Source organism: Archocentrus centrarchus, chromosome 13 (genome assembly GCF_007364275.1).
Source record: "Archocentrus centrarchus isolate MPI-CPG fArcCen1 chromosome 13, fArcCen1, whole genome shotgun sequence".
Classification (NCBI taxonomy): Eukaryota; Metazoa; Chordata; class Actinopteri; order Cichliformes; family Cichlidae; genus Archocentrus; species Archocentrus centrarchus.
Genome location: NC_044358.1, coordinates 24,474,861 through 24,491,578, shown reverse-complemented (window position 1 = coordinate 24,491,578; position 16,718 = coordinate 24,474,861). Strand labels below are relative to the sequence as shown.

General features: G+C 39.9%; 1 protein-coding gene across 1 annotated transcript; it reads right to left on the bottom strand.

The window, feature by feature from the left end:
• Window positions 1-995: 995 nt before the first annotated feature.
• Window positions 996-15,744, bottom strand: clptm1 (CLPTM1 regulator of GABA type A receptor forward trafficking). The gene is made up of 14 exons (XM_030745105.1): window positions 15,694-15,744; window positions 11,428-11,561; window positions 8,156-8,279; window positions 7,789-7,947; window positions 7,500-7,617; window positions 7,306-7,391; window positions 6,367-6,487; window positions 6,022-6,266; window positions 5,390-5,483; window positions 5,088-5,278; window positions 4,808-4,903; window positions 4,441-4,576; window positions 3,567-3,734; window positions 996-2,245 (listed from the first exon to the last, which is right to left on the bottom strand). Exons 1-14 carry the CDS (start codon window positions 15,742-15,744, stop codon window positions 2,067-2,069), a joined length of 1,902 nt encoding a protein of 633 aa, XP_030600965.1. The 3' UTR covers window positions 996-2,066.
• Between the last annotated feature and the right edge of the window lie 974 nt (window positions 15,745-16,718).

Sequence of the window (16,718 nt, the reverse complement as noted above, 5' to 3'; positions counted from 1 at the left end):
GATGGAACTATTAAGACCAAAAAGCACCATCAGATTTTGATCCACCATACAATACCATTTGGAAAGCATGATTGGTGACAGCTTCATTTTTGTGCATGACAATGATCAAAAGCACACTACCAGTCCAGTAAAATGCACAATAAATACCATCAGTCTTGGATTGGCTTCCCCAGAGCCCAAACCTCAACAAGCAGTGTGAGATCTTGACAAACGACAGAACAAAAGGCAGTCAACATCCAAAGAAGAGCTTTGAATGTCCTTCAATAAGCCTGCAGGACTATTCCCGAAGACCACGAAAAATGACAAAAGCTGTCAGTGTTCAGGCTGTGCTGAAGAATAAAGGTGGTCATATCACATACCATAATATTGATTTTCAAGCTTGTTAGAACTATAGAAATTCTGTTTTTGATTTATGTACTGCATTTAAATGTATTTGTACAGTAACTAAATCACTGCAACCATGGCTGCCCCTTCCTGAGCGGAGTTTTTTTTCCTTCCAGCTGCCGCCAAGTACTTGCTCATAGGGGTCGTTTTGACTGTTGGGTTCTCTCTGTATAGTTGTAGGGTCTTTACAATATAAAGTGCCTTGAGGTGACTTGAGATTTGGCGGTATATAAATAAAACAAATTGAATTTCACATTTTCTGAGTAAAATATGAATGAAGTGGCTTAAGGCGTGTGCACAGTACAGTATACATTTTTTGGCATGTTTTGTTCATCTAATCTCCAATCCATGACTTAAGCGTTCTGGATGTTATGATGGCTGTTACTGCACACTACCACCTTAAGAATCAATGAAAAATTGTACCTCAACTTGTAACACAAAGATGAGTTTGGCAGCGTGGATGTCGTGTAAGCACAAACTGTATTTCCTGTAACATCAATAGAAATTAATGTGCAAAATTAATTGTCATGCAAAAATACTGTCCTAGAACCCAGAGCTGTAAGTAAAAATTAAGTGTTTAAAAAAAACAAAAAAAAAAAAAGCTTTGCATAGACATTTTAAATCACACTTAATTTTACTATAAACATGAATGCTTGAAAATTTAATATGTACCAACATGAACCCCTCTTCCTTTCAGGATTTACAGCACTCAAAATGAGAATGAAAAAAAAAGACTAATTCTTCCAGCACGCGCCTGACTGTCTCTGCCGTGTCTGTCAAAGGTGATTCTGTTTTGGAGCATAAAGGTGAAATGATCTGAAAGTCAGACGACCAAGCTGAGGAGGGGGAAATAAAAATGAGACTTGCAAATTACCTATTGCTAGACAGTTTTGACATCGGTAATATTAACATGAGGCTGTACAGTTTGACATACAAAAGAATGCATCAGTGACTGAAAAACAAAAATTAAGTCATTGACAATATTAATATATTTATATTAATACCAACAAGGCTGTTTTTTTTTTTTGTTCAAGTTTAGAACATTAACCATTTGTTTAAAATTGAGGGTAGTAGTCATTGTTTTGTGGGTAGCGTCCTGCACTGTCATCCAGTCACCACCTCTCTTCTTCAGCCTCCATTGCGGCTCAGGATCTTTCCAGTTTCCTCCAGTACTACTCACCTGTTTCCAGGCAACCCAAAACACGGTGCTCACATGGAATGAAAAAGAAAAATTCACAAGGAATCTACACAAAGGAAAAAAGCTGCACTTGGCCTCTTTTTCCTCTGTATAAAAAATAATAATATAAACTGCAACCTGTTCCCCTCCCAACATTTACGCCAAGACACTGTTACCCTCTGAAGAAAAGAAAAAAAAAAAAAATCATACAGAATACAGTACATCACGTTTTGTTTTACTTCACTTGAACTGCAAAACGAGAGGGCAGGGATGGGTGGGGAGCAGAAATAAGAATTTACCAAGTCTACACTGAACATGATTCTCTGTGCATCCACAAAGAAACCAGAGGGAACAGTTGAACTGCTTTTTTTTTTTTTTTTTTTTTTCCTTTTTTGTAGCGGCATCCGTGACAGCTAAACAACAACTCCCCTCCATGCCTAATTTCCACAAGTCCTCTTCACTCCAGCAGTGAGAGCCAGGGAGGAAGATAATGGCGAGAGCTCGCTTAATCATTCTTCTTCTCCTCCTCTGGTTTGTCTGTGATGGCAGCGGAGGCGGCATCTGGCACAGGGGCTGCTGTGTCGTTCTGAGCATGGTCTACTCCACTGGTACCGAACTCATTGACCCTGTTGGGATCAACCCGATAGATCCAGCGCTGGTAAAGGTAGATGAAGAACACCACATCTGCATGAGGGGACACAGAGTTTGGTCCAGTGAGAAACAAGCCCAAATTAGACCAGTATGTCACTTAATTTCCCACCAGCAAACATGGGTGAAAAACACTGGCATTATTTCCCCAGTCAAAACTGGACAGTATGAGGGCAAAACTGCACCGCAGGTGGTCAGATGATGACAATACTTCTCCTTTATGAACTCACCAACACTGAGTGCAGAATCTCTTCAATACAACATGTTTTCACTCAATTCACAAATTAAGTGCTAATATGCTCAAAAACTAGCAGCAAGACCTTATGAATGACCTCTTTAGAGTTTCAAAGGGACGTGACAGGTGTTTCTGAAGTCTGAGCTCACCAGCTTCTAAATATCGGGACAAATGTCTGTCTCCATCAGCTAAGTAGCAGCAACATCATCAGTGTACTCAGTAATAATGTTACCACCATGGCTGCAGGTCTGTGTCAGTAACTGAGTAAATATCAGCCAAGTCATTAGGTTGAGTTTGGTTGTTACTGACATGACTTACTGCTAATGTGACCAAACCAATTACATTTAGTTGTGCAATAGCTTTAACAGCAAAAGAATATTCAAATTAGAGTCACCCACCTAACATCTCTACCTTCCTTGGGATAGAACTGACTGGCTGGTCACACAGAGTAGGTGGTAGCTGTTTTTGTGAGGCAGGGGATGTTATTTAAAGGCTTCCTAATTGCAATGTGTCACCGTGTAGGCTTTAGTTTGCATAGCAGGGTTAACTCTTTCATTACCAAACTGCAGAGGTAGATGTATTTCAGTTTAGTTTTTGTGTCAGAGAAAGATTTCAGCTAAGTGGGCAGAGTGACCTTTGTTTGATCATTAATCAGCATCCACAAAGTTCACCATGGAAATCTGTGAGATCCAGTAAGTTAACACTAGGTGGAGTTAGAGGCTTATGAAAAGCAACAGCTGTCACAGATCAAAGGATGATAGTAAAATCAAACAATGCTGCAGCAGGAAAGACAGTGGTTCTACATTTAATATTTGATCAGTGGTCTCAAGTTAAAAGAGAAAAACCAGAGGAAAGGACAGCATTTCATTTAACCAAATAGCAAATCCATCCAGATTAACAGCCCACCCACTTACAGTAAGCTGCAACCATGGTAGACAATGAGGCGAACCTGAAACCACCCCCAGTAAAACACCCCACATGAAAGCTCATCTTAAAGCTGCAAACTCAAAAGGGCTCCATGAACACTGGCTGAGGAAGTAAATTGATAATGTTTTAGGTAACTTTCCCTGATCCTGGCACGGTTCTTAAAAAAATTCAACATATAACTGAAGGAAGACTCACCATCTCTGAGGCATCCTATCCTATACATCATGGGCATCTTGATGACAAAGGCAAAAAGGTCATCAATAAAGGTATTGAGAGCCTTGTAGGTGAGCATCCTCCACGGGAGGTGAGCTACAGATTTCATTTTGTAGTTGATGAAAAGCTGTGGCGTCATTGTAATAAAACCTAAAAAAAATAAAATAAAATGGAGAAAGCAGGTTAGAAAAAAACAAACGATTCCTACACCACAGACAGTAAATTAGCCAGCAGGAGTGTGTGCGCTGCATGGAGTTTATTAATACACAGCACATTAGCGGAGTCTACTGGGAATTAATACGTAACCATGATGCAAGTATGAAAACATTAGCTGCTCAGAGGCGAGGTAATCAAGAGAAACAAAAATAAATCAGCCTCATCTTTGGGCTTTAAAATAGATTTACATAAACACACAAAAAACACAAACTACTGGACAACAGAGTAAAATGAACAACACAGAAATAAAAGAGGTAACACAAATGTTCTGGGATGTACACAATTCATGTAATACTTTATACCAGTTATCATCCAAAATGTTTGTTAAAAACTCGAAAAATTGTTTGTGTTTTAATCAAATTTTTCCCCCAAATCAGATACTTTACCTTTCTCCCTGTACATTTTCTACTTATTTAAGATTTTTGATGAGTCATTTTACTTCAGAATTTAGCTATAATTATTGGCTCCAACTGCAGCTACATTATGCACCTTGCCGCTTCTGGGCCTGTGTCCTTTTTGATAGTTTGTTTTACCATTAAAATAAAATGTTACAGTAAACCCAGCTCAGTTTATCTTCCTTCAGCCTGTGGATAAAGTTTAAAACTTCAGAGCAGAATAAAACTGCTTTAGACAAACTTACCAAAGGTTAACAAGAAGCCGTAGAGCATGCTGAGGACCCATGAGTACCAGCCTTTGTGCTCTACGTACAATAAACTGTAGATCGCGTAGCAGCCAAACAGTGGGTAGAGCAGCCACGACAAGTACTTGAAGGCCATCTGTTTACAAGATAATACACAAAAGAAAATGACATTCATCTTTTAATCAGTAATAACAAAACAACTTACAAAAGAAAAATACATATGTAGAGTAGCCTTCTTCACAGAGCAACATTTAAACTTGATCAGACAGAATTTAATCATGTTTCACCAGTTTTAAAGACAACAATCACGTGAATGCATCTGTTACAGTCATGATCTCTGAATATGGCAGGTATTGGTTTAACTTACATCGTCATAGATTTTGGTTGAAGATTCCACATATGTTGACTTATCTGTGAATACCAATCTTGGGATCACCCCTGCAATTTTGTTCTCTCTGTCCAACTAGAGAAAACAACAACACTCAGTTATTGGAATCTGGTGGAAATGGTATAAGATGAAGGAGAAATGGAAAATGCAATGCACAAATAAAACAGATTAGCATTAGATTTGGCAAAAAGGAAGAGAACTTAGAGTTAAAGTAACTGCTCCTCATCATGTATGAAAAACAAATGTTGTTCCAACTTACTCTGACATCCATGACTTTGGTGATTTTCCACAAGTCAATGAGAAGGCCAATGAAGACGCTGACCTGCACCACAAAGTTGGTTTCATTGTCCAGAATGTACAGCAGCACCACTAGAGACTGAAATACTCCAAATATGATGGAGCGCACAGACAGACCTTCAAGAGACTGTCTGCTGTTCCAAAACTGGATATCTGAGGGGGGAGAAGATGAAGCCGAGGTGAAAAAAAAGGTTAGACAGACACTGTGCAAACTATTCTCCTCCTGTTACATGAAGTCCTGATTAGAGACTGTTGTGATCTTACCATTCTTGAAGGCAAGAAACTCAAAGATGCTGTGCACAATAGAGACAACGATGGTGAGTCCCAGCAGGTAAGGATTGGTTTCCAGAAGGGCCACCTACGCAAAGAGTTTATTTATTAAAACTTGAGTTGCTTATAAAACAGTGAATTCAATTTATGCTCAATTAAATGACAACAGATTGCATTCAGCTGCAATAGAGAACAATCACCTGGGAAACAGGTAATTAAAGTGCACCTGTCCAGGTATGTGGGATTGAAGCATGAGTATTTTGCTTTACTACAATGTCAACAAAAATAATGGTGTCCAAATGCAGACTACACTATGACAATCCAATTTCTCACAACAACATAAGCTCAGGATTCAGGGAGTTATAAAGTAATAAATTTCCACTCATTTCTCCTATTTTGTTTTCAGACAAAGGAAATCTGCTAGAAACCATACGAGTTGAAACTTTGAACACATCTGCTGTAAAGCTGCCACATGCCAACTCAAACATACCTTCTTTTAAATATATGTGAAATAAGATCAGAGCATCTAAATGAGCACCAAAATCATTAAAGCTCAACTTGCAGGAAGCCAAACACATAACCTCTCATCACATTGTATTCTGTCTCAATAACCTCTGGCCGCTTACCTTGACAGAGTCTTGGTCTTCGTCCGACTGCTCATAGGTGTCTTCAGGAAGGAAATTCCAGGGTGAGCGAGCGTTCTGGGCTGCATACAGCTGCCACCGCCACAAGGACAGTGGGCAGTAGCTGAGGCGCAGCGGGAGGTTTTTTAGGGACTCGTTGATGGGATAGTAGTCCTTTTGAAGGTTCCAGTAGTCATTGAAGTACACAATGGGGTAGTAATCGCCACTGACTGCATCAAACTTAACATCTAGTGTTAAACAGGGTTAGAAGAGTTGCACTGTCAGATAGAGCTTAACACAAAACTAGAGCTTTGAATGAGGTATGATTAACTGTGACATTATACTTACATTGGTCTAGAGGGGGTGGAACAGAACCCTTCACCCAGGCTGTATGGTCATCCACCATATTGATGGTGAGGTTGGGGTGCCAGTGTGAGATAATCTCCACTGGACCGTGGCTCTCTGCCCGCTGTGAGGAAACAGCCAACAAATCAGTGCAAAAATAAATATATCAATACAGTCATTCCAAACACAGCTGCTACACCTCTAACTGGTATTTTAAAAAAAAGCCATCACCACTTTGGGCTCAGCTGCACTATGAAATATAGACTTGATTTAAAAATTGTCATTTAAAGCCCTCCATGAAGCAGCTCTACAATATATTACAGATCTATTCATTATTACCAGAAATATTTTGTTTCCAGGTGACTGAGGACATCCAGCCAACAATTTCTCTCAGTCCCCACTTCTACCTAAAACCAGAGGTGACACGGCTTTCTCCATCATTGCCCACAACCTCTGAAATTCTCTGACATAACACATTAAGTCCTGTCCAACAGGAAAATCACTTTGCCTCAACTGGAAAGCACTTTGACTCAGTTCCCATTGTTTTTAAATGAGCTATATAAACAAAAATTTATGAAATAAAATTAACAAAATAAGAAAAAAGGGAAGGAAAAGCCACACTTTGTTTGGCTGCCAGCTTTTAATGTTCTTCTGTTCAAGCATCGGTCACGGGGACAATTTACAGACCTTGGGGGAGGCAGTAAAAGTCTTTAGATATTCCCCTACTGGTAGGCTCAGTAGAAAATCCTGTCCTCCAAACTATTTACCAAATTGCTGCCTTAGGCTACCTCACTTCAACTACATCAATTAAACAAACCACAAATCTACTCTACGCTGGAAATTAATTCTCATACTTGGGGTAGATAGAACCATTAGGAATTCCAACCATGAAGCTCTCTAAATTGACCCAGTTGTGCCTTCAAAAAAAGAAATAATCTTTACCTTAATCATCTCAGGGTCTGCTTCTGTCTCTCCTGTGAGCAGATTTTTGGTCTTCAGAAACTTTCTTCGCTTGTATTTATTCAGCACTGAAAGAGTTCAAAAGTAAAGTGTAGCACAAACAATCACAGATACTTTCCTGTTATTGTAACTTTTGTTTAAAGTTCACAGTGAGTGTGTTTTCCATGTGTGCTTACTTCTGGTTGCATGAACTGTTGCCAGTCTGCGATACTGCCCCTTGCGTTTGGGGTCTGGGTGGAATCCACTTTTCGTGAAGTAGATGTGTATGTAAAGGGAACCGTTCTGATGTACTTTCTGCAAACAGAAAGAAAAGAATAGATCACGTTCAATATAAACCTACATTACAAATCTGGTCTTTCCTGCCCTTCACCAACATCTGTCACATTTCCTAAACTAACACATTTCCTAAACTTTCTCGCCATCCAACTACTTTCTGTCACCCTCCCCTAATTCAGTCATCCTTACTTCTGGGATGTCCATCTCTTTATAGTGCTGGTAGCAGCCATCACTGTTCTCCCCTGTGGTCCAGTCTCCATAGACCAGATCCCTGTGGAACCAGAACAGGGCATCTGTGTTGTTGAAGTCAGAGAATACCTCCTCCTGGGACACATACACGTACAGGTCCTGTAGACAGTGTGAGATAATAAAGGTGTTTATCATACTGAGACAGTTGAAGAGAACACTGGTCTGCTGTCTGAATGGTTGAGTGGGTTAGAATACAAGGGGTGTTAAAGAATGAACTGCTTAAATTCAATAAATAAATGATAAGACAGCTGGCAAGGCAGATAAAGTAAAGGGAAGATAATTTTATGAAAGGGGAACATTGTACTACCATGAGGGTGTCTTTGGGAAAGAGGTTCCTGCTGGGTACCCTGGGGGCACCGGCTGGTGTGTTGGGGTCAGGAGTAGATGGCCCTCGGCGGAACCAGCTACTGATCGCCCAGATTATGAAGATTCTGGTGGAACAAGTGCGATCAGAGTCAGGGGCAAACAAAGAGTTAGTCAACAAGGTATTAAAGAAAATATATAAAAGAGGAAAAATATAAATATAAAAGAGGAGAACAGAAGGGGAAATGAACCGGCTCACTGACACTTTCCTGTTAATCAAAATCACTGGGTACAAATCCTGAGAAAAAGTAATTTACTTTGACTCTCTCTCTTTAAATGAGAAGAGCTGCTGCAGGCGAGTTAAACTGCAAGGAGGCTAATCAGATTAAAGTGTAACCAGTCAGAATGCTTTACATTTCAAAGACACGACTTTCCTGCATCACACACTGGTGATTTGTCAAACAAGAACAATTTAAAAGTGAAAGAAAAACAAAACAGCAGTCTGAGGCAATCAAAAAAGTACTACAGAATATTTAAAAACAAAACATTTATATCATTTGTATCCAGCCTGCCTTTGTGTGTTTGCAATTTTTTGTGTAAATTTATAGTACTTCTTTCCTTTGTGTTGTTCAAACTAACAGAAATACTATATGCTGTGCCTCATATTATAATGAAGGGCTCTTTGTTATATAATGTGAAAATGCACCCCACTTTCCTTCCATGTTACTTAGTTTGTGTGGCTGCAAGTACTGGAGGGGAGTTGTGTCAATTATTGACTGGGCCCAGTGTGCCAGTCCACCCTTCAGTTTGTACTCAGACTAGGTGATCCGTATCATGCCCGAGCACATTTGACTCACAATGACCAGTTCATCTGACTAGTGTGACTGCTGCTTGCCCTGCTGACATTGTGACTGCTAACCACATCTGAGGACAGCAGCCTACATGAAATTTGCACTGTTAAGTAATTACAGTAAATCTATATAAGACAGATGAGATGACAGTGTGTCAACCCTTCCCAGAGCTGCCCCAATCAAGCCACAAATGCATAAAATTGTGAAGTTCTTCATTTAAACGCAATCTCAGAGCAGGCCAGCAGGGGCATGGAAACAATCATGCACATAAAAACACCCTCTTGGAGTCCAGGTGCTGGTGACATACAAGACACCATACAATGATGCACCCATCCCTTTTCCACTCAGTCACTTGCACCATGGTTACTTACTATCTTCATCTTATGTTTCCTTTTTAAATAAATGACTTTGGTGCATTTTTGTGCCTGCTTTTCATGGCCATTCAACCCATTTTGGGACATGTTTGTTTGTCTGAACTTATAGGCCAGTGACTTGCATCACTGAAATGTGTTCAAGTGTTTAGTGCCAAGTGGTTTTAACTGATTAATGCAATATAATCTTCCTTGATCTAATAAATGGGCCTGTTCTTCAATTTGAACGGTTGCCAAAAGTAGGAAAAGCAGCCAAAACCTGTTATTCAAACTATTTGCCAAAAGAGTACAACTCTGGTCCAATTTGGAACATGTTGTGCTTTTCCATGAGCACTTACCCTAATGTACCATCAATTTTTGAGCGTATCAAAAATGTAAAAACTTCTGAAAATTTCAAACACTTTGCAGCAATATATAAAAGCTGCTGGGTAACACTAACAGCTGCAGATAGCTGCTCCTTCTAGCATTTTTCCTGTTAAAAATTTGTTCTTCCTCCCCTCTGTCACCAATTGCTTGCTCACAGTGAGTCATCTGATTGTTGGGCTTTTCTCACCAACATTAAGGTTTTTACCTTACTGTAATAAAGCACAGTAAGATGCCTGTTGTTGTGCAGTGGCACTGTGTAAATGAAACCGCACTGACATTCATACAAAGTTCTCGCACTCAGTAAGTCAAACATTAATTTGCCTGAAGGGAAAAAAAAAAAAAAAAGGATCCAGCACAAGTACTCAATTTTAGTAATGATGCCTATATGAATTATACCCGATTTAAAATCGGTGGACCAAAAAGCCCTTAGTAAAGCAAATTCATGCACCACAATCAGAAGGGAGCACTTCCTGAAAACCTTGCTGCAATATTTCTGACTGTTACGGTGTGCATTTAGTTGATTATATTGTCATTAAAATCTCCATTACAAAGCAACATATTGCTCCACGATCAATCATGCTTTCTGTCTTTCAAAGGAAAGAAAGTGAACAGACAACAGCAACCAAAGCAGTGTGTACTGGTTGTTTTGTGTTATGCCACTTCACTTAGCCACACCAGCAACATTACTCCAATTTGTTTTGCCTTATTTAGTGGTAGCAAGTAACTCAGCTTGTGGAGCACTCTGTACTCGTACTGACAGAAGTAGTAGAAGAGGCAGAAAAAAAATTTTTTTTAAGCATGCTAGTCATTTTGTAGGGTTGGTTTCCATCTATTCTGACACATTATAAAATGATCAATGGTGGCTGGATGCCCATTTCTATTCCAAACTCGAGGCGATGGTAAATACCATCCAGGTGGAGGAATATTCTGTATTCTGAACCCAGCATTAGTTTTGGAGCCAGCATGTCTAGCAACAACTTTTAAATTTCAGTGGGTGGGTGTGAAGATAGTCACTTTAAAGTTTTAGCTCACTCTGTGCATCATTCTCTGATGTAGGATAATGTTGTGTACATAGGATATAGGCTCTGATTGTGTGAATTTTTGAGGATTCACTAATAACCTTAGCATACCTTGAAAACTCAAACATAAAAACTTAGGAACTAGTAGACAAGCGTTTTTAATTTGTTGCATTATTAATTTGGATAACCTTCTCCTGGACAAACATAGTGGACATATTTTAGCTTTAGTGTAGTTGATACAGACCTACCATTATTGTCAATAACATTTTAAAAGTTTAAATTTCTATACTAGACATCTAATAACATCATTACAATGAACTGGTTTAATCACATAGAAAAAAAATTATAACACATTGTTAGCCAAAATGGCCTGGTCTGAATTATTATTTTAGTCCCCATATGTGAGACAGTACTGGAACAGAAATAGAGATCCATCAATAGGATCCTCTTATTTTTGCTGTTAATTTGTTTTTACAGAAAAATTGAATGAAACAAAAAACCAGCAGCAATGCAGACTGTAAATCCTGTACAGTTATTTTCAGCAGCAGCTCACCCTTTTTTGTTAACTGGACACAATACATTTTGTTAACCATTACACTCACAGCATCACTGTAAACACTTAACTGAGGGCTGGCTCTGTGCTAGTAAAGACAGAAAACAAAAACTCACCTGAAAAGGACTCCTTTAATGACCTGCCATGCATTCGGTGCTTGCTGCTGCTGCTGCTGCTGAGGGTCCTGTGCATTTCCAGCTGTCTGCACAGTCTGGCCATCTGTTGTTGCAGTAGTTCCATTACTGCTTACCTACAACCCAACATATGCACAGAGTCAAGGAAAGTCAATGATGACGCAGCAACGGTACAATATAAGAAAGGATATTAAAAATAAAAGGGCTTCATTGGCAGTAAAAGCATCCAGAATAGCCAATGTACTTTATTAAAAGCCCAAAGTGGTGATATGATTTATTCAAGACTTCTTCCTCAATCTGCAGTCAAAACAAAGAACATACAGTACAGTGTAGAGCAGCTTTAAAGATTAAAAGCTGCAGTTAAGTTGACAAAATAAAATTCTTCTGGGACTTTTATTATGTGGTCTTAAAGAGGCAACCACCATCTGACCTTTGCATTTTACACAGATTACAAACAGTATCAGACTCGTCACTCTTTGACAGATGTGAAAGATCTGAAAATAAATCACAGTTCAAGACACATACCAAGCAAACGTGCGTAGTACTGTTAAGGCTTATAAATTAAGAATTTTTGTCAGATACTTGAACAAAAACCAGTGTAGTGGTTTACATATTCAATCCCAGGAGGCGACACAAATCCCATTGGGGTTGTGCTGGGAAAGGCACACAGCATTTTTTGGTTTTTTGAATGTGCCAAATTGAGCTACCCGCTGTGGCAACACCAAAAGTAGCTAATCAACGAACAAAAACTCTGCTGTTGCAACTCTGCAATCGTTACAAATTGAAGAACATTTAACAAAACAAAGACAAAGGACACACAAGTTAAAACCCGATTTAAGATTGCACTGCCAGTCTGTTAAAACTAATACTGGCAGATCACTATTTACCTATCATGACCCACTGACCTGATAGAGTAGGAGAGTCAAACTCATTTTAGCTCATGAGCCACACATGGCCCAAAATGATCTTAAGTGGGTCAGACCAGTATAAAACTACAACGCGCATGCATATGTGCATATTATTTATATTTATATATATTTTTTTTTGGGGGGGGGGGGGAGGGGGGGCTCTAAAATTCTTTAATAACTAAAGGAGGACCATCTTAACCTCTAATTACAAAATTATGAAAAGTCTGAAATGTATTACAAAATAAGTCCAAATAAAATTCTATAATACCACTATTTGGGAACAAGATTTACAAACAAAACAAAACAAAAAAAAAAAAATCATAGTAACATCAGCATGATTATTAAACTGATATCAGTAAAATCTTCTGTTTGCTCTTTAATTCATTTTTTCAATCTTCTGCATGTCCGTGTAAACCCTCCACCCCCCTGGCAAGGCTACCCTCTATTCAAGTGACACAATAGACAAGCACATACCAAGTCATGAGACTCATTCACTATCTAAACATCTAATCTCCCCTGTTGTCACCAACCAGCAGCCAGCCACCAGGAACAAACAAGACACAAAAAATGTTTCGTGTTTAAACAGATTATCAGTTTTGTCCCCAAAAGGCTCAGGAATATGTGAGCACTGAAAATTTTGAAGGTTCTTGGTAAAACACTGACCTAACAACATAATAAACAGAGCGTTTCAAGGACATGAAGTGGCTTAAAATAGGCCTTTTCATCCTCACTGCCCTGCCCTGTCCTGCTACGCTAAAATAGAAGCAATTCTCTAATCATACAAGGATCTTCGTGTCCTGATGGGGATCAACGTAATAACCATTACACTGACAGATCACCTATGGGCTCAACAATAAAAACAGGTTATCTCTTCCAGCTTAGGATAATCATTTACAATTTACACCCTCTGAAACAAGGATTAACAATTAACCACCTATTTAGGGTTCACGGGAAATCCTTCACTTCGTATCACTGGGTCTGGCATTAAGCATTCAGATAAGTCAATTGTTCACAGAATAGAAGACTGCTCTGGTAATGTTTCTCACATGGTGACAGTATCTCCTACATGCCAATCCAAACAACTCAATATAAGTGTTAGGACACCACCACGGTGGATTTTATATCAAACAATCAAGATGTGAGTGAAGTGCAGACTTTCAGTTTTAACTGGAAGTACTGCATTTAGGTATTACTGCTATTTTTATACATAGTCCCCCATTTTCAGAGGCTCAAAGTAATTGGACTATTGGTTGGTAAGCAGCTGGACCATGTGCAACCTGTTCCCTCATTATTCTATGAAAAATTCAGCAGTTCATGTTCATCTATGTAGAGGGATCAGTATGGGCTGACTAGCCCACAGCTACACAAAAAGCTGAGATACAGAAACACTGGAGAAACCATGCTCATCAACAACAACTGTGACAAGATAATCAATGTTATTCACTTCACCTGTCCATGGTGTTAACCCGCCAGTTATCACAAAGTCAACAGGTTCACCAAGCAGTGGACCTCAAGTGTGCCATGAGAGCTCACAATAAAGCCAGCAGCACATTTATCCTGACAAACCAATTTTATTACAAAAGACGCATGGTGCCTATGTTACCCTTGGCCTAATTTCTACCAAATGTGTATTCACATTACATTTGAACTACAGAGCAAAGCTACTGTCCCACTGTCCCCCCACCCCCCACCACCAATCTGTACAAACAGTTAGCCAATGTCTTAAAGATATACCCAGAAACCTCAAAGGGATTGTCTAGACCAGGGGTGGGCAATCCCAGGCCTCGAGGGCCGGTGTCCTGCAGGTTTTAGATGTGTCCTTGATCCAACACACCTGAATCAAATGGCTGAATTACCTCCTCAGTATGCAGTCAAGTTCTCCAGAGTCCTGCTAATGACTTCTATATGTGATTCAGGTGTGTTGGCTCAGGAACACATCTAAAACATGCAGGGCACCGGCCCTCAAGGCCTGGAGTTGCCCACCCCTGGTCTAGACTAAAATGTATTCCCTGAACACAGATATGCAACTATTTTTATTTCTAATGAGGCGGCACAGTGAAAAGTGGTTAGCACATTGCCTAACAGCAAGAAGAGCCTAAATCCACTTTCTATGTTGAACTTCCATGAACTTAGGGAGGTTAGGTTAATTGGTAAAGGGTGTAAATGTGAGTGTGAATGGTTGTGAAGCCTGTGTACACATTGTGCCTTTCCTGAGCCCGGATAAATTGGAGAGTCAGGAAGGGCATCCGGTGTAAAATTTGTTCCAAATCAAACGTGGATCCATCTGCTGTGACAACTTCTTGAAAAATAAGGGAGCAGCTCAAAGTATTGTTGTGACATACTTGGAATTAACAGAATATACCCTCATAGCGGCTGTAACACGTGTTTAATGGCATCCTGACGTCAGAAAATTGTCTTTACTTGATCTAATCTCAGCTCTACTTCAATGACAACACATTAGGGAATAACAATACTTTAGATTTAATCAAGAAAGTCAATCATTGACGGCCTCAGCTTCTTAGAGAGCAGTGATTAACAAGTATTACAGTGTATTCAGTATTGGTGTCACTACACGTTTCTGCGGATTAGCAAACATAATGTTTAGCCTTCTAAAGGGAGAGCGATGATTCACAATGACCTCCAGTAACTTGTGATAAGTATTTGCTCCTCTGGAAAATAACTGCTAGCTGCTGCCCTCATTAAGGCTCCCCTGCTAAGACGACAATTTTAGGAGTATTTTCCAGCGGTTGGCTTAATTTGAGGACAGCTACACACCTGATTCACCCACTCTGTCCGCGTTAACAAGCTGTCAGGTTAACTGGGATTTTAAGTGTGTACCTTCAACCAAAAGCTTTCCCTGAAATATAAGCAGAAAGCAGCTGGAAGGATTTAGCATGAAGTAAGAAGTGTGCGAAAGGTTGCTTTGAGACCGGCCTTGTTCAGCAAGACAAGCTGCGCTGTTCGGGTTCAGGCCTTGTGATGAGCTAACTGACACACCGCAGCAGTCGGTTGGCTCACCGACGTACACCGGCGGTCAGTTAATTACAGTGTCCGCGTGATGTTACAGCGCGTCTTCAGGTGCGATTTCAACATCAGCGCCGGCCTCTCGCCGATAACCGTGGGGATTTCACCACACTTCGTTAGCGACAGGAGGGGGGTCGTTTCAAAACCAACCGGCACTGACAACGTCACTGTGGCTCGTGTAACGACTGTGAACACGTTTAAATGTCAGCGGCCCCCCCCCCCCCTCCCCACACGCGACCTTCACACAAACAAACTGACGCCTTCACCCCCTGCGCGTGAAAAGTAACACAGCCAGTAACGGTGTCATTCATTTTACCTCGCCGTTGCTCACGGTAGCTTTGGTTGCTCCGCTCTCCTGCGTCGCCATCTTTCTTCTCGTCTCTATCGCGTGTACATACACACACACCACAGCGCCACACTGCTAACTGGGGAAACTGCGCTCTATCTCGCGAGAGGTCTGTAGTAGCGTCTTCGTGGGGGGAGTGACGAAAAATGCGATGAATAAACGTCAGCTGTTTATTTTGTTTTTTGTTTTTTGTGGACGCGGCTGGAGAAACGTCGTGAAACACCGGGCGTCGTTACGAATCTACGGTCACATTATCGTAAAATGAAACCTGTCTAAGCAGGTAAAAACACACGTGTTAATGAGTAGTCAAAGACCATGTTAACTGGTTAATTTAATGCATTATTAAAAAGTTTCTATGTGAGTAGAAATTATATCCATAAATATAAATAATCTTGTTAGCTATTGTATGCCGGAAAATGTTGGGTTTTATTATTGTTATTACACAGTCTAGTCTATTACACAGTTTTCTATGTAAGTCACTGAAAAAATCCCATCCATATGTCAAAATTTCCTGTTATCTCAAAATTTCGTTGTACTAACTCTTATATAGTAGTTTTATTTATATACTGGAGCCATTCTCTCAGTTTGGGAGTCTCTGCCCTGAGTGTCCCGATTACCACGGGGACCACTGCTACCTTCACCTTCCACATCCTCTCTAGCTCTTCTCTCAGTCCTCGGTATTTCTCGAGCTTCTCATGTTACTTCTTCCTGATGCTGCTATAGCTTGATATCACTTGGTGTTGCCACATCTATCAATACGGCCTATATATTATTAAACTATAATATAAAAATATTAAAAAATAATAATCATAATTAAAGGAAACAAGCTTCCATGAATTTTTCTCAGATCACGTGCCCTGATTTTAAATGAAAGAGCATACAAAAATCTACCAGTATACAAATTTTCATGCTTTTTTCAAATTTTGAATGATTTTTACCCCATTTACTGCACTATAGGTGAGGCATCCCTAAACACCAAAATAAAACCCTCACGT

Bases quoted from the DNA above. Each gene is read 5' to 3' on its own strand.
- clptm1 (XM_030745105.1), bottom strand. From the start codon at position 15,744: ATGGCGACGCAGGAGAGCGGAGCAACCAAAGCTACCGTGAGCAACGGC. The intron at 4,577-4,807 runs GTAAGTTAAACC...TCTTGTAAACAG, and splicing joins CAACCAAAATCTATGACGAT to ATGGCCTTCAAGTACTTGTC. The intron at 3,735-4,440 runs GTAAGTTTGTCT...TATTTTTTTTAG, and splicing joins CGGCTTCTTGTTAACCTTTG to GTTTTATTACAATGACGCCA.